The 18,820-nt window shown below is 43.3% G+C and overlaps 1 protein-coding gene across 2 annotated transcripts in view; it reads left to right on the forward strand.

The window, feature by feature from the left end:
- Window positions 1–313: 313 nt before the first annotated feature.
- si:rp71-46j2.7 (sorting nexin-25) overlaps window positions 314–18,820 on the forward strand; it is a 176,314-nt gene continuing 157,807 nt past the window's right edge. Inside the window, exons 1-3 of one of the 2 annotated variants that reach the window (XM_059976763.1) lie at window positions 314–2,068; window positions 8,702–8,795; window positions 15,184–15,400. In XM_059976763.1, the coding sequence (XP_059832746.1) occupies window positions 1,916–2,068; window positions 8,702–8,795; window positions 15,184–15,400 (464 nt within the window). In that variant the 5' untranslated portion in view covers window positions 314–1,915. The remainder of the gene's footprint in view (window positions 2,069–8,701; window positions 8,796–15,183; window positions 15,401–18,820) is intronic. The other variant, XM_059976762.1, reaches the window with a different exon arrangement.

Raw genomic sequence — 18,820 nt, forward strand, 5'->3', positions numbered from 1 at the left:
GTTGAAGATCCAGCTGCAGATCTGAGTGCTAAGACCCAGGTTCTGGAGCTTAGGAATCAGTTTATTTGGAATGACATTATTACAATTAATAGCTGAATATTTGAAGAGGTAAAGGAATACATACCCAAGGAATTTTTGTTCTCCCGAAGTTTCCCACAGCAGGATTTCACTTTCTAGATCCTGGAGATTCCATGCCAAAGTTGAACATAATTTATTATCAAAATACATACATTTCACCTGTGATTTGCTTTCTTACAGGCATTCACAGTAGAACAAAGAAATACAGGTCCTCTGAGATAGAGACACCCAGTGTGTTTAAAGTTACTGATCCTCGCCACCTCTGATCCTCTGATGATTACTGGCCCTTGGACCTTTGGTTTCCCTCTCCTGAAGTCTACAATCAGTTTCTTGCTTAATGACATTGAGTGAGAGGTTGTTGTTATTACAACACTCAGCCAAATTTTCAGTCTCCCTCCTGTTTGCTGATTCATTTGATGCAGCCCACACCAGTGGCGTCGTCAGCAAACTTGTAGATGGTGTAGGACCTGTACTGAGCTACACAGCCGTAGGTGTAAAGCGAGTAGAGCAGGGGTTAAGTACACATCCCTGTGGTGCTCCTGTGCTGATGGAGGAGATGACCCCGAATCCTCGGCTTTGCCTGTTGCTTGGCGGCCGGGGCCAGGGTCGAAGCGCTCAGCAGAGATGGTGCTCAGTGTCAGAGGGCTGGTCGGAGGCTCGAAGTTTTCGGACGGACTCGGAGTTGGCTGTGGTCGGGGCTCCCAAAGTGCTGTATCGGCAAGCTGCGGCGCTGGAGGTTCATGGCAGGAAGAGTGTTTCCTCCTTCTACCGTCCTGCATGAGATGATGGGCTGTCGGGACTTTGAGACTTTCTTTTAAACCATGCCATGAACTGCTCTTTATCAGATTACGGTATTGCTTTGCACTGTTGAAACTATGTGTTATAATTATGTGGTCTTTGTCAGTTAGTCTTTTATCAATTATGGTACTGTCTGCGCTGTTGAAACTATATGTTAACTATATGTAACTAGGTGGTTTTGTGTAGGTCTTGTAGCTTTAGGTTTGTCTGTTGGGTTTGTAGTTTCTTTCCGGGGAATGTGCTAAGACGGTAGCACGATATCGATATGCAGCAGCCTCTCTGGACTCTGGACTGGGGATTACCAAACATTATGTGGTTTTTCGTGATATCATTCCAGAGAACGTTGTCTCATTTTTTAACTGTATTGTATTTGTGGTTTATAAACGGAATCTGAGAAGCTTTTGCCAATCTGAATGGACTGGCGTCTACAAGTGAGGAAATCCAGAATCCAATTACACAAGGGGGTGTTGAGGGCCAGGGTTTACTGATTAGTTTTGAGGGGATGATGGTATTGAATGCTGAGCTGTAATGATGAAGAGCATCCTGATGTAAGCATCTTTGCTGTCCAGGGCTGTGTGAAGAGCAAAGGAGATAGCATCTGCTGTAGATCTGTTGCTTTGGTAGGAGCTCATCAGCTTCAACGCCTGCCTCCCAGAGCACCTCACAACTGAGGATATAAATGCCACTGGGCGATAGTCACTTGGGTAGGTTACCACGCTCTGTTGGGGCACCGAGACGATTAAGATCTGGAATTTTAAAAAGCCGAGTAGAAGTTTTCCAGATGCAGAAAGAAGAAAGCTAGAAGGCGTTCTCAGTCTTCACTCAGCTGACTGTACCGACGCAGCAACTCCCTCCTACTTCTGAAAGGAGGCATCAATCAAGACGCCTTCATCAGCGAGGAAGTACGCGGGTGATCACACCAGTCACTTGGTGGCGGAGCCGCAGCGACTCACCACACTTGATCCTCGGAATCTGCCAATAGTGCTTGAAGTTTTCCTTCCTGCAAAGGAGACGAACCCTTGCCCTCTATTTCCCAGCTATGGTGCCGCGGACCGGGCTGTTGTTCGGGATCTTGATCGCCGTTTTCTTTCTCCAGTGGGACCTCATCTTCCTGGTGCTGTGCATCATTTGGTGGGCCGCCCCTCGGTGGGATAACGGCGCAGCGGGCGGCGGTGCTTGCCCGGAGAGTCCGGTGAGTGTCCTGTCCTTTGCAGCGCGCCCGTTTACACGGAGCGGGAGAGTGCGGCAGGAAGTGCCACAGATCCCTCTCACCTACGTCCCCACCCCTTTCAAAGTTGTTCAAGTGATCCGAAACTTCAACCGTCTTCACGCTGCATTCCACTTGTTATCAGTACCGAGTTTTTCTGTGGTAAAGAAAACTTTTGAGTTCTGCAGTTGTTCGCTCTTGCCCGTTGATAACGCGGGTGGAATTTATCAATCACGGTGAAGTACAATGAAGACCTTAACTCGCAGCAGGATCGCCGGTCCGGAAGGCTCACACAACAAAATACACCCCCTATCATGAACTATGGATCGGGTTTATTATTGCGGACATACGTTGTGAAAATTGTTGCTTTGTTGCGGTCGTGCAGTGCAAAAAAAAAAGATACCATAAGTTTCAGTAAAAATTGAGATGAACTGTATCAGCAGCTTTGCGGATGACTCCAAGTTTGGGGTGTGTAGTGGACGGCGAGGACTATCAGAGCTTGCAGCGGGATCCGAACCTGCTGGGAAAATGGCAGATGGAATTTAATGCAGACAAGTGTGAGCTATTATACTTCTGTCGGACCAACCAACCAACCAGTCTTACATAGTGGACGGTGGGGTAGCGTAGAGCAAAGGGATTTGGGAATACAGGTCCATAATTGGCCACAGATAGAGAGAGTTGTAAAGTAAGCTTTGGCACATTGCCCTTCATAAATCAGGGTACTGAGTACAGAAAATGGGATGTTATGTTGAAGTTGCATAAGACATTGGTGAAGCCTAATTTGGAGTATTGTGATCAAATCACAAACACTAGAAAGTCTGCAGATGCTGGAAATCCAAGCTACACACACAAAAAAAACTGGAGCGGGCCAAATTTTGTGTAGTTTTGGTCACCTACCTTCAGGAAAGATGTAAACAAGGTTGAAAGAATACAGAAATTTTACAAGGACGTTGCTGGGTCTGAAGGACCGGAGTTATAAGGAAAGATTGAATAGGTTAGGACTTTATTCCTTGGAAAATAGATTGAGGGGAGGTTTTATAGAAGTAGACAAATTATGAGGGGTTTAGATGGGGAAAATTCAAGCAGGCTTTTTTTCCACTGAGGTTGGGTGGGACAACAACTGGAGGTTATGGTTTGAGGGTGAAAGGTGAAAAGTTGAAGGGAACACGATGGGAGATTCCTTCACTTAGAGGGTGGTGAGAGTGTGGAACGAGCTGCCAGTGCAATGGTGCATGTGATTTCAATTTCAGTGTTTAATGGAAGTTTGGACAGGTACATGGGTGGGAGGGATATGGATGGCTATGATCTGGGTGCAGATTGCTGGGACAAGGCATCTTAAATGGGTCAGCATGGACTAGATGGGCTAAAGGGCCTGTTTCTGTGCTGTACTTCTTTATGACTCTAAAAATAATTACTTTGGAATAGTGAGGCAGTGGGTTTGTGGACTGTTCAGAAATCTGATGGCGGAGGGGAGAAAGCTGTTCCTAAAATATTGAGTGTGGGTCTTCAGATCCTGTGCCTCCTCCCTGAATGCCTCAGAAGTGAGGGACTTCTCTTTAGCCCAGAAATGAGGAGGAATCTATTTACCCAGAGGATGGTGAAACTGGAATTCATTGCTCCAAGTCTTTGAGTAAATTTGAAGTGGGGGTTGATAGGTTCTCGAATAGTAAGGGTGTCAAATGTTACAGGAGAATGGGGTTGAGAGGGATAGTAAATCAGCTGTGATCCAAATCGATGGGCCAAATGGCCTAATTATGTTTATATGTCTTATGGTTTTATAGTCTAATGATAGTAATGGGAAGAGGGTTTTCAAGGTTGAGTTATTTGAATTATTCTTGTTGGGTACCTGATGCTATCCTGTAATATATTCAATCATCTAATGAATCTATATTGATCAAATCACCACCTCCCTGTAGAGTGCACTTTTCTAATTCTCCCGATAACAGGGTGTGGGTGAGAAGTGGTCTCCATGGGTAATGTGTGCACAGTCAACAATACAAACAGATAATGCAAGGAATACTCAGCAGGTCAGGCAGCATCTGTGAAAGTGAAAGAAAGTCTCAGGTCGAAGTCTGGTGGTCTGAATTATTTTGTTTCCAGTTCTGATGAAGGGTTCTGAACTTGAAACATTCATTCTCGTTCTCTTCCTGCAGATGCTTCCTGACTTTACTTCAGTTTCCCAGCTTGAACATATTTTTGACATAAAACACAAATACTGAAATATAAAGGTCGTAAGGCAAGATATTCCCTTCCCAGTATTCTTTTGAGCTGATGTTGAATTAAGATTCACTATTGAGACAGTCAGTATTGGTTTCTGAGAATTTCTGGATTTGCTACATCGTGCTGTTTCTCCATCTGAAATCTCCTCTGTGTAAGACATGGCTTATATGTTTCTTTTGTTGTTGCTAATCTTAAGTCATCCCTCTGACCTCAGGCTTTTTCCTGGTTCTCTGAGTCACCACCCACAAAAATCTCCAGTCTATCACAAGAGAGCAAATACAAATGTATTTGAAGAAGTTGTGTCAACAGAACTGACTGTCATAAGTCGAAATTAAAACAGAGTTGGATGAAGAAGTTGATTTTACCTCACTGCCCTTCTCTCTTCTTCCATCAGCTCTCCTCTTACCTCTTCTCCTCACCCACCCATCACCTCCCCCTGTTGCCCCTCCTCCTTCCCTTTCTCCCATGAGCCACTCTCCTCTCCTATCAGATTCTTCTTCAACCCCTTCCCTTTTCCACCTATCACCTCCCAACATCTCACCAGAATCAGAACTGTCAGACTGGGTAGCAGCTCCTGCTCTGAAGCTGTTAGACTTCTTGACACCTGCTGCTCCCCACCACACATGTACATCCTGTCTGAATGCCCTGTCATGCCATTCCCCTGCCCCACCCCAACTCTCCAACTCACAGACACACTCTCATCCTACACCGGTCACTCTTCATCTTTTATTGCTGCCCTTTCACAGATTTATATGACTGTTAGTTTTCTTATAATAGTGTCAGTAATATGATACTGTCTTACATAAAAATGCACCTCACACTTTATGCCAACCTGTCAATCTTCAGGCCATGCCACTCAGGGACTTGTGCTGATATTATTCTGTGACTGCATGTGTTGGATCATAACTACGTGTGCTGTGTGTACTGTGTTTTGCACCTTGGTCCCAGAGGAATGACGTTTCATTCAGCTGTATATCTGTGTATGGTTGAATGACAATAAACTTGAACTGAAAATTATTATCCAAATCACAGCCAGCAATGACTAAGTGTTCTGGGAAAACCTGTTAATTGGTGCCATGTGATCTCCCAGTACACTTTGTGTTTCATAATTGAGGCCTTGTCAACAGAAATTCTTGATCCCTTCTTTTTTTCAATGAAGTGTTAGGGTGAGCTTCAGTAATCGTCCCTTTAATCCACTGTAGTGGTCTAGGGAATGATTCAGGGATGACAGCTTTGAGTTAATATGAGGGCTGTTGAGGCCTTGGATTAAGGAAATGTTTGCATCACTGTCTGGTACGAAGGGACCACTGTTCAGGGTTAGAAAGATTGCAAACTCAGCCAGCCTTCTCATGGGCCTCCGCAGCATCGAAGGCCTCTTTAAAGGGTGATGCCTGTAAAAGGTAGCATCATTAAGGACCCCTACCACCCAGCAGATGCTCTCTTCCCATCACTGGCATTGAGGAGTAAGTACAGGAGCCTGAAGATACACATCCAATGTTTTAGGAACAGCTTCTTCCTCTTCACCATCAGATTTCTGAACAGGCAATGAAACAACCTGTGATCTCTACTTCACTATGTTTGGGCTTTCGTTTTGCACTACAGTACTGATTTTATATATTTCTTACTGTAATTTGTAGTTGTTTAAAATGTACTACTGCCACAAAACAACAAATTGTACGACTTATCCAATTATATTAAACCTGACGAAGGGTCTCGGCCCGAAACGTCAACAGCGCTTCTCACTATAGATGCTGCCTGGCCTGCTGCGTTCCACCAGCATTTTCTGTGTGTTGTTTTTTTGAATTTCCAGCATCTGCAGATTTCCTCGTGTATATTAAACCTGATTCTGATTCGGAACCCACCTTTGGCATTCTTTAGTTGAACCTAAAGAGTTCAACCTTTAGTTGAACTCTTCTGTTTGCTCAGTTCATGAATGAGTTTCACTTTCCGTTTACCGACTTGGTTTTTCTGTTGTAATACCTGAAGTTTCAGTTTGCTACTTGTAACCGTGGTTTCAATTGATTGGATAAATGTTTAGCAGTCGTTCTGCAATGTTTCAGGCTGCTGAGGCTTCACAGTCAGGATTGGTGTCTTTGAATCACTTGAAGCCAAGACATAGGAGAAGGATTAGGCCATTCAGTCCATCAAGTCTGCTGTGCTGTTCCATCACGGCTGTTTTAATTATCCTTTTCAACTCCATTCTCCTGCCTTCTCCCTTTGATGACTCCTCATTAAATATACCTAATGACTAGGCCTCTGCAGCCATCCATGGCAAAGAATTCTACAGGTTTACCATCCTCTGGCCAAAGAAATTCCTCTTCACCTCTGTTCTAAAGGCATGTCCTTGCATTCTGAGGCTGTGCTCTCTGGTCCTAGACTCCCCCTCTATAGGCTTTTCAGTATCAATAGATTTCACTGAGATTCCCCACCCCCTCTTATTCTTCTAAACTCTAGTGGGTACAGGGCTAGAAACATAAAATGTTCCTCATATATTAACCCTTTCATTCCCAGGATCATTGTCCTGAACCTCCCCCGGACCCTCTCCTGAACTCAGTGCATTTTAATTTTGTAAACAGGTTCTTCAACTTAATTTGTAAAAGGTTTTTGTTTGCTGTAATGATAAATTAAGCGTTTAGAATATGTGATAACATTTGGTTGGAAGGAAAAGAATGTAATCTTAAGGTGATTGAAGTTAAGTGCAGAGGGGATGTCAGAGCTGAGTATCACACACACAGGCCAGTGGGTGCATGGAATGTGCTGCTGGATAGTAGTGGTGCAGGCAGATACATTTAGGGGTATTTAGGACACTCTTAGATAGGCACATGGATGACAGAAAAATGGAGGGCTCTGTAGAAGGGAAGGGTTAGATCTATCTTCCTGTCAGTTAACAGCTTAGTGTAGGTTAAGTTGGCACAACATATTGGACTGAAAGGCCTATACTATGCCATAATGTTTGGTGGTTTGTGTTTTATAAATCATTTAAATTAATTCAAAAATTATATCTGTTTTGCTGAAATAATGAATTAAGCATTTAAAAATATGCTTTAGTCGGAGGGAGAAGTGAATTATTTGTTTGATAGATTATTGAATAAGTAAATGAACTTCTACAGATGTGTAGTGGAGAGTATATTGACTAGCTGTATCATGGCCTGGTATGGAAACACCAATGCCCTTGGACAGAAAAGCCTACAAAAAGTAGCGGGTACAGCCCTGACCATCCCAGTAAAGTCCTCCCACCATTGAACATATGTATCTCTGCGGAGTATTGTCACAGGAAGGCAGAATCCATCATTGAAGACCCCCACCATCCAGGCCTTAGTCTCGCTGCTGCCATCACGGTGAACGTACAAAGCAACATGCACAAAACCTGGAGGAACTCAGCAGGCCAGGCCAGGCCCCGTCTGTGGAAAAGTTTACTGTTGACGTTTCAGGCCAAAATCCTTCTGCAAGGTATGGGAGCTTAGGACCCGCGACGCCAGATTCAGGAGCAGTTATTACCTGGCATCACCAGGTTCAGGAGCAGTTATTAACCCACAAATATCAGGCTCTCGAAATAGAACTTAACTTCACTGGCCCCGTCACTGAACCATATTCACTTTGAAGAACAGTTCATCTCATATTCTCAATATTTATTGCTTATTTATTATTTTTTCTCTTTTTTTGTATTTACAAGTTTGTTGTTTTTTTCACATTGGTTCTCTGTCCTGTTAGGTGTGGTCTTTCACTGATTCTATTGTGTTTCTTGTATTTACCATAATTGCACACAGGAAAATGAATGAATCTCAGGGTTGTATATGCTGACATATCATCATCTCCACCATCATCATGTGGCATGTTGCTTGACGTGGGTGATCATGGTCTTGACCATGGTGGTTCTTGGCAAATTTTTCTACAGAAGTGCTTTGCCATTGTCTTCTTCTGGGCAGTGTTTTACAAGACAGGTGACCCCAGCCATTATCAATACTCTTCAAAGATTGTCTGCCTGGTGTCAGTGGTCACATAACCAGGACATGTGACCACCGGCTGCTCATACGACCATCCACCACCTGCTCCCATAACTTCACGTGACCCTGAATTTTGGTGGGGGGGACTAAGCAAGTGCTACACCTTGCCCAAGGGTGGCCAGCTGACCAGTAGAGGGAAGGAATGCCTTACACCTCCTTTGTTGGGACAGATCTCCACCCCGCCACCCAAAGTACATGTGCTAACATATATGAACTTTGATAATCAATTTACTTTGAAATTTGAAGTGAGCTTGATGCTTTGAGTGACGTTGCTAGTTAGTAAGCTTCTGAAACTATTTGTAAACTTACCCCACTACTAATAGATCATGCAAGGAATAGCTGTTTAAAACATCTGCACATGTTAATCTCTTGTATAATATTAATCCCGTAACAGATTTCTACAGAGGACGTAAACCTAGCTAAGACACAAGTGGATACGACTGATGGAAGTGTTCAGAGTTCATCCCTTCATCAGTCACTAAAGAAAGGTAAATCTATAAAGTGCAGAATTCCTTTGTTTCATACTAAATAAAACCCTATTCCATTTGTACTGTGATTTCCATGGAGTTAGACCCTACAAAGATTATACTGTGATGTAAGTTTTACTAATTGATCTGAGGTGATCCCTCAACAAAACCTCTTTTTCAAAAAAGCACAGCTGCTTCTCCGCTTCCTGAGGAAACTGGGCTGAGCAAGTGTCCACCTTCCACCCTCCCCTCCTCCATTCTAATGAATTTTCACAGGAGCACCATTGAGAGTGTCCTGACCAGCTGCATCACCATCTGGTATGGGATTTGCAAGGGATCAGACAGCAAATCCCTACAAAGGATTGTGAAGACTGGGGAGGGAATCTCTTCCACACACCCAAAATACTTACCAGGAGTGCTGTGCATGCAGAGCCTTTAGTATTTTCAATGCTGCCTCCCATCCATCCAACAATCTCTGGGACCCTCTACCATCAGGCAGGAGATACCACAGCATTAGGACAAGGACTGTTTGGATAGGAAACAGCTTCTTCCCCCAGGCCATGAGACCACTGAACTCCCTGCAGCCACCCAGGTCTCTTCACGTATGAAGTATCAGAGGCATTATACTACTTACATTTTTGACTTGTAACATAAATGCACTTTATTATTTGTTAATTTGTTTGTGGTAATATTACTTAATATGTTGTGTGTGAATTATATGCTCTGCATTGTGCAGTTTGGTCTGGAGGGACAATGTTTCATTTGGCAGTGTATGGTTAAATGACAATAAGTGTTAACTTGAACTAATTGATAAAATTTCCTATAATGAGACTGCAGACAAATTCTCTTCCAATGCCCGAGTTTAGCTGTCTAATAGTCACTCAGCAGAAGCATTGGTTGCTGGCCTGTAAGTCTAAGATAACTGAGGAAGTCAGGAACTTACTAATGTCAAAACCTTGCAGTACTCATAATAACATTTATAGTTCATTCAAACAAAATGCAATTAAAGACTCTACTTATAAACTCTTCTTTTGACCGGCTTCACAAATTTGACATGTAATGATCTAAATTTAACTTTTTTTTTTGCATTTGGCATTGTTTATTAATTTTAGTAATTTAACGATATGGTGCGAACAGGCCCTTCCAGCCCAGTGAGCTGCACCACCCAGCATCTTGCTTGTTTAACCTGAGCCTAATCACAGGGAAATTTACAATGGCCAATAACCTTACAACTGGTACGTCTTTGGACTGTGGGAGGAAACCAGAGCACCCAGAGGAAACCCACGCATTCATGGGGAGAACATGCAAACTTCTTACAGGATGATGCCGGAATTAAATTCCGAACTCTGACAGCCCAAGCTGTAATATTGTTGCGGTAACCGCTACACTACCGTTCTCTCTTTCCAGTGATTTTCTGTGCCCCTTCTCACTATAAATCTGAGGATACGTTTTGAAGCTTTTAAGTGGTAGTTGTAGCAAAGGAAGTTCTGGAGGAACTCAGTGGTTCTAGCAGTAGCCTGGAGGGAAATGGACAGTCAACATTTTGGGTTGGACTTATGACACTCAGTCCAGATGAAGGATCTCAACATTCTGTCTCCTTCCACAGGTGCTGCCTAACCCACTGACTTCATCCAGCAGTATTTTTGCTCCAAATTCCTGTATTTGCATTTTCCGGCGATAGTTTGAAGTTTCAGGTCACCCTTGTAGAGTCTTTGAACTATAGAACACAGTAACAGGCCTTTCAGCCCAACTCATCCCTCCCAACCAAAATGCTCAACTAAGCTCGTCCAATTTGCTCACTTTTGGTCCATATCCCTTTAAAAGCTTTCCTATTCATGTACAAAACCTATCCAGGCATCTCTTAAGTGTTGCTATTTTGTCTTTTGTTGTTTTAGCAGAACAGACTGGACTGGCCGAGTGGCCTATTTCTGCTCCTATGTCTTAGGGTCTTTCAGGTATAAAATTAAAGTTCAATGTAAATTTATTATCAAAGTGCGTACTGTATACCACCATATACAACCCTGAGATTCATTTTCTTGTGGGCATACTCTATGTCTATAGAATAATAACCATAACAGAATCGATGAAAGACTGCCCAACTAGAGCGATCAACCAGAGTGCAGAAGACAACAAAGTGTGTAAATACAAAAAGGAGAAATAATAATAATAACTAAGCAATAAGTATCAAGAACATGAGATAAAGAGTCCTTGAAATTGAATCCACTGGTTGTGGGAACAGTTCAGTGACGGGGCAAGTGAAGTTGTGTTATTCCCTTTGGTTCAAGAGCCTGACAGTTGAGGGGTCGTAACTGTACCTGAAGCTGGTGGTGCGAGTCCTGAGGCTCTTGTACTTTCTTCTTGATGGCAGCAGTGAGAAGAGAGCATGACCCAGGTGGTGACAACAGCATTTCAGATAAATGTTCTCAATAGTGGGGAGGATTTTACCTGCATTGGACTGGGCCGTATTCCCTACTTTTTGTAGGCTTTTCCATTTGAGGACATTGGTGTTTCCATACCGGGCTGTGATGCAGCCAGTCAATATACTCTCCACTACACACCTATAGAAGTCAGTCAAAGCTTTAGATGTCATACGAAATCTTCGCAGACTCCGAAGGAAGTAGAGGCACTGCCATGCTTTCTTTGTAATTGCACCTACAGGACAGTTCCCCCGAAATAATCACACCAAAATAAAAACACCCAAGAATTAAAAGCTGTTAACACTCACCACCTCTGATGCTCCAAAATGGACTGGCTTATGGACCTTTGGTTTCCTTCTGAAGTCTATAGTCAGCTCCTTGGTCTCGCTGCCACTGAGTAAGGGGTTGTTGTTATGACACCACTCAGCCAGAGTTTCAATCTCCCTCCTATGTGCTGATTCACCCCCACCTTTGATTTGGCCAATGACTGTGGTGTCATCAGCAAGTGTGAATATGGCATTGGGGCTGCACTTAGCTGCACAGAAGGTACCTTCACTTCTCTGTTGTCTGAAGAATTTAGGCAGAAATACTTATACATCCTTGACAAACCGACACAGCATAAATTAAAGCTCAGTAGGTCAGACAGCATCTATGGAAATGAATAAACAATTAACGTGTTGGGCTGAGACCCTTCTTCATGACTTTTTTCCATAGATGCTGCCTGACCTGCCGAGTTCCTCCAGCGTTTTGTGTGTGTTGTTTTCCGATTCCAGCCTCTGCTGAATTTCTCGTGTTTAATAATTAAAACTGCCTATCCAAATTCATTAAAATTATCTATTCCGGTGAATTATTTAAAACGCAAAGGTGAAAAGAAATGGGGAAGAAATTAGTTCATTCAGGTTCAAATTCAAGTTTCAAGGTCAAGTTGTTAATCAACCACGCCCATGAGTACAGCTAAACGAAACAGCGTTCCTCTGGGGCTAAGGTGCAGAACACAGACACACAACACAAGGCACATATAATTACGGTAGCAGAAAAACATAGAGTCACAAACAATAATATAGTCCAAGTCCCTGCTTATAGATTGATGGTGCATAGGATGCTCAGTCTACAGGCTGTGACATTTAATTACAGATCATTATTTATAATGCTCCATATATATGTTTTCATAGTTCTGAATATTGTCAGTACTCTTATTTAGTGCTGGTAACCTCAGGCAGAATTTCACTGGAACAAAACTTGGAACTTGGAACTTATTTGAGAACTTAGGATTTTGATATTAGAATTGGTCCCTGTGGGAGGGTGTGCAACATGGGAAATAATCTCAGCTCCTCTCTGGTTCGGCAGATGTGATGCCGAACCCTTCATCATATTTCCAGCTTCTCATTATCCAGAACCCCTCATCTCTCTTTCCAAGTGAAGTGTTTGTTGGGAATGGAGACGGCCTGAGGACACTTTCTCCCCTCCATTCCTTGGCCGTGGTATGACAATTCCAACACCCAATAAATGCCTGATCCCGGGCATGGTCTTGTTAAGCTGTAACCTGCCCAGTTCCACAGAACATGGAACATTACAGCACGCCACAGGCCCTTCAGCCCATGATATTGTGCCAACCTTTTAACCTACTCTAAGATGAATCCAGCCCTTCCCTCCCATATCTTTTTCCATTTTTCTGTCATTCATGTACCTTTTTAAGAGTTTCTTAAATGGCTCAATTCAATCTGCCTCTACCACCACCCCTGGCAAAGTGTTCAACACACTTACCCATCTCTGTGAGAAAAACTTACCTCTGACATCCCCCCTATACTTAACTCCAATCACAAAGTTGTGCCCCCTCTTTTTCTGCCCTTGGAAAAAAATCTCTAGCTGTCCACTTGACTTATGCCTCTTAATATCCTGTACACCTCTCTCAAGCCACCTCTCATCCTCCTAAAGAGTAAGATCTTGAGTTGGACCTTTCCTCATCCTGTTCAACTTATGATGTGAACAACTGTCTATTTTGGTGTGTGTGATTAGAGGGTCAGTGAATTTATTTTTCAATTTTATTGCGATACAGTGCGGAACAGGCCCTTGTGGCCCTTTGAGCCAAGCCGCCCAGAAATCTCCCGATTTAATCCTAACCTAAACTTGGGGGCAATTTACAATGACCAATTAACCTAACAACTGGTTGGAATATGGGAGGAAACCAGAGCACCTGCAGGAAATCCATGCAGTCTTGGGGAGAAAGTACAAACGGCAGTGGGAATTGAACCCTGCTTGCGTGTACTGTAAAGTGTTGTGCTAAAGCCAGGCCACTGTGCTGCCCCATTACTGTAAGATTCTTTGTTTTCTCACTTTACGTACAATCAGTCCGTGTATTTGCAGTAACAGTTACTTGTACATTGTGTTTTATTGGATTGATTTTATATTGATATTTCTTGTGTTTTTTGTTATTTTTGTGGTGTTCTGTATGCATTTTTTTTTTTGCGCTGCATCAGATCCAGAGTAACAATCATTTTATCTTCCTTTCCACTCGCACATTGAAGATTGACAATACACAATCTTGAATCTTGAAGTTCGAAGTAATACTGGAGCTGTGTGTTGGGAGCTGAAACCCTCACGTCTCCTGTGTGGTTCTGCGAGACTTGTGTGTCTCAGATTGGCAGGAGTGCATGGGGATACGTGGTCCCAGGCCAATCCATCTGCATGTTTATTTTAACAATCCCAATGCATTCTACTTCATGTACAGACTCTGCAGACCTGTCTACATATTGGTAATCCCCAGAGAAAAAATATGTTTATCTTCAGCCAAACCACGACCTGCGGGGAAAACTGTCTGATAATGAGAGTGTTTTAAATGGGTCCACTGCTTGCTCTAATTATTGAATTTTAGTATTGACAATGATGCAGCATTAGCACCTTGTATTGTTTTGCTTTCTATCCTTTTAAAATAAGGCCGTAAGACACAGGAGCAGAATTAGGCCATTTGGCCCATCAAGTCTGCTCTGCCATTCAATCACAGCTGATTGGCCTGTTTATTTATTTCTTGAGATACAGTGCAGAATAGGCCCTTCCAGCCCTTTGAGTTGCGCTGCCCAGAAATCCTCCGATTTAATCATAGCCTAATCACAGTATAATTGATAATGACCTATTAACCTACCAATCGGAACACACAAAATGCTGGTGGAACACAGCAGGCCAGGCAGCATCTATAGGGAGAAGCACTGTCGACATTTCGGGCTGAGGCCCTTCGTCAGGACTCACTTCGTCACTTTGTCCTGACGAAGGCTCTTACGGATGAATTCCTCCGTCGATAAATATTAGGAACTAATGCACAATTTTATAGTACTGCAGTCGTATTGGCAGTATTCTGATTTATCCTGTATTTCAAACTTACTCAGCTTGTCTTTTTTATACCTTTTTAACCATTTCCATGAAGCTTCACCTAATTGGCACAGAACACTTAACTGGGCCAAAATATACTGGTCCCAATATGCCCCAATTAACCAGAATCCACTGTATACCCAAGACTTGGCCTCCACAGCTGTCTGTGGCAATGAAATCCATAGACTGACCACACTAAAGGGACTTTTCCTCTCCTGATGCTCCGGTCCACTCTTCCCTCTCTGCCGAAAATGAATCTCAGGGTTGTATGCAGTAACATATATGTAGGCTGACAGTAAAATTTACTTTGAACTTTATTTGTTTTTAATACTCATTCAAGGGATGTGGGTGTTGCAGGGTGAGTCAACATCATTTAAAAACGTTTGCAGACTCCTTCTTTTCAAATTCCAATCTTACATTGCATAATTCTGCAGATTTAATCCCTGGAATGCAGGTATCATCCCAGTAAATTTCGCCCACGTTCCCCCTGCACAAGGCAAGTCTGTGCTCTGCGGTGCCCAGAACTGTTCTGTGCTCTTGGAGTGACCTAATTACATCCCTTGCAGTGTTTACATAACTCCGATCTGTTCACCTAATAGCCGTCTAAGTTGATTGTTTTCTTCCCCAAGTATTTGATTGCAGTTACTCCCAGTTCATCCTATTGTGGTACAATCCTCCCGAGGACAGAGAGGATCAGCTACTCTACAAGGTTCTGCTTCATGAGTTTAACACAGCCGTGGAGTACATCGTGCGGAAGATCAGGAAGCTGAACTACACCAGGATAGAACTTAGATTGATTCAGATCCTTACTATCCACTTGCGAAGCGCCAAAGAGGAAAAGAAAAGGTAAGGAATGTTTGAATTAGAGAAAGAAAGGGGAACGGTAGATAAAGTAAGAGTGAATCTAAAACACTTACCAGTTTTACTACCATTGCTAATTGTGATTTTAGTGTATTTTCCATTCCATTTGTCATCCATTTTGTAATTTCTAATCTCCCTCCACACACGAACACACATACCAACACACGGTGCTGTAGTGGTTAGCATAACACCTTACAGCACCAGCGATCTGGGTTCAAACCCCACCGCTGCCTGTACGGAATCCCATGACCGTGTGGGTTTTCTCCACATTCCAAAGACACAGGTTAATTGGCTCATTGGGCTGGAAGGCCCTGTGGTCGTGCTGTGTCTCTAAATAAAGATCGGGTGAACGCTTGAACAACAGAACATCTGCAGATGCTGGAAATCCGAGCAACACACTCAGACTGCTGGAGGAACTCAGCCGGCCAGGCAGCCTCTGTGGAGAGGAGTACAGTCAACGTTTCGGGCTGACACCCTTCTTCTTTCCATAGATGCTCATCATGGGTTTAGGGCAGTAGTCCCCAAACTTTTTGAGGTACCACCCCCTTGGTCCCCTCTGTCTAAATAAATAAAGGCACACACACACACAAAGACACACACTCACGCATAGACAACTCACACACATACACTTACTCACACACAAAGACATACGTAGACCCACAGTCACACAAAGACATATACACACAGATACACACAAATAGACACACTCACACACACAGACACACACACACTCATACACACACATAAATTCATACAAACACACTCACATACACACTCACTCACACTCACACACACACACTCACATACAGATACAAACAAATACACACACTCACCTACACACTCTCTCACACACACGCATACACAGACGCTTACACACTCATACACACACATAAACTCATACAAATACACTCACACACAGACATACAGATACACACAAATACACACACAGACACACAAAGACATACACACTAATAGAGACACTCACACACAGACACACATACACACACACACAAACCCCTGTGTGTTTATTGAAATTGCTTGTTCCTGTTTCTGGAAGTAATATCCCATGTCTCTGAAGTGACACTAACTGCTGATATGAAAATAGATCGTGCTTTAAATACTCAGGCAGTCAGGCAGCATCCATGGAGAGAAACAAAGTTACTGTTTCAAGTCAGCAACCTTTTTACCAGAATGGGGGAAGTTGGATATTGAGCATATTTTAAGCTGCAGAGCGGACAAGGGGTGATTGGGAAGAGTCCGAGTGAAAGTGAATGACATACTGACCTCACCATTTACCTCGTTATCATGAACACAAGAGATTCTGCAGAACAACACACACAAAATGCTGGAGAATCTCAGCAGGTCAGGCAGCATCTATTGAAGGAAATAAACAGTTGACATTTTGGGCTAAGACACTTCATCAGGACTGGAAAGGAAGAATTATATTCTGGCTTCTTCCCCCTTCCTTTCCATACGAGATCAGGAGGAATTGAGGCCTCACTCGTTGAGCATTCGTGAACTAGAAGGGTTTAAAAATACATATGTATTTAATTGTTTGATCTTGAATTCATAATCCGGCATGACATGATTCTAGCTTGTGTTGCCAGGTTAACAGACCCAGTGGCTGAATACGAGAGACAATCAGTAACACAGTAACCACACAGCCACAGGCCTTTCTCCAGCATGCTGACAAAGGTGTTTTCCTGAACTAGTCTTTGCCAACAATTGGCTCTTATCCCTCTAAGCATTTCCTGTTCATGAACGTATCCAGGTGTCTTTAAACACTGTAGTTGTACCTTCCCCCCACCAGTTGCCTCCTCTGCCAGCTCGTTCCATGTACCCCGACAAGCTGCCTCTCAGCTCCCTGTTACATCTCTCACTTGTTTAGTAACCACCTCTGCCTCAAACCACCAGTACAATTTGCACTTTTAATGCTCTGTCCCACACTTGACACGTACATTGTGAGGAAATATCTTCCTTTCTTCCAGACTTAATTAGAACTTCTGACGATGGCTGAGCAAGTTAGAGGTTTTCTCTTTGTAGTGAAGGAGGGTGGGAGGTGACTTGATAGAGGAGTACAAGATGATAGGAGGCATAGATGGAGTGGGCAGCCAAAACCTTTCCCCCAGGGTGGAAAGGCCAATACAAGGGGGTGTAATTTTAAGGTGGTTGGAAGGAAGTATTGGGGAATGTTGAAATGAACAGTCAACGTTTCGGGCCGAGACCTGACGAAGGGTCTCGTCCCAAAACGTAGACTGCTCATTTCAACGGATGCTGCCCGACCTGCTGAGTTCATCCAGCTTGTTTGTGTGTGTTGATTTGACCACAGCATCTGCAGTGTATTTTGTGTTTACTATTGGGGGATTTTTTTTTACACAGAGTGGTGGGTGCATGGAACATACTGCCAAGGGTTGTGCTAGGGGCTAATATGTGTGTTTGCTCATGCATTCGTTCATTATGTGCTGTGTTGTATGACGTAGGTGATCATGGTCTTTCCATGACTGTGATTGGTCTTGGTAAATTTTTCTGTAGAAGTGGTTTGCCATTGCCTTCTTCTGGGCAGTGTCTTTACAAGACGGGTGACCCCAGTCATTATCAATACTTTAGAGATTGTCTGCCTGGTGTCAAGGTTTGCATAACCAGGACTTGTGATGTGCACCGACTGCTCGTACAACCATCCACCACCTGCTCCCACGGCTTCACATCACCCCGATCAGGAGGCTGAGCAGGTGCTGCACCTTGTCCAAGGGTGACCTGCAGGCTAGTGGAGGGAAGCAGCACCTTACATCCCCTTTGGTAGAGCTGTATCTCTACCTTGCCACACTGCAGATACGTGAGAGGCTGTTAGACAAGCACATGGATGATAGAAAATTCAAAGGCTATGCAGGAGGGAAGGGCTAGATTAATCTAAGAGCAGGTTAAAAGTTTAAAGGATCTGAACTGTGCTGTGATTCTCTGTGTTTTATCTATGTATGAAACAGATATATTCTCTTTTATAATGCCTACCCATTCTGTTATGCCTAATATCCTTCTGCGTGAGTTCCTGAGTTATCTCCAGCTCTGAACTCTTTCCCTTCCCTCTTGTATTTTGAACATTCTTTCCCTGCCTTTGGCCTACAAATCTGGCAGCTGTCCCACTGAGATACTTAACCCCTGATGCTGAGAACTAAAGGCATTCGGAGAAGAGGACTGCCTGCTGAAGCAATAAAGAATTTTCCCTTTGCCCAAACTTGTACTCTTCCCAGGATATACACTCAGTGGCCAGCTTATTAGGTACCTGTACATCTACTTGTTAATGCAAATATCTAATCAACCAGTCACGTGGCAACAACTCAATACATAAAAGCACATAGACATGGTCAAGAGGTTCAGTTGTTGCTCAGACCAAACATTAGAAAGGGGAAG

This window comes from Hypanus sabinus, chromosome 8 (assembly GCF_030144855.1).
Source record: "Hypanus sabinus isolate sHypSab1 chromosome 8, sHypSab1.hap1, whole genome shotgun sequence".
NCBI classification, from domain to species: domain Eukaryota; kingdom Metazoa; phylum Chordata; class Chondrichthyes; order Myliobatiformes; family Dasyatidae; genus Hypanus; species Hypanus sabinus.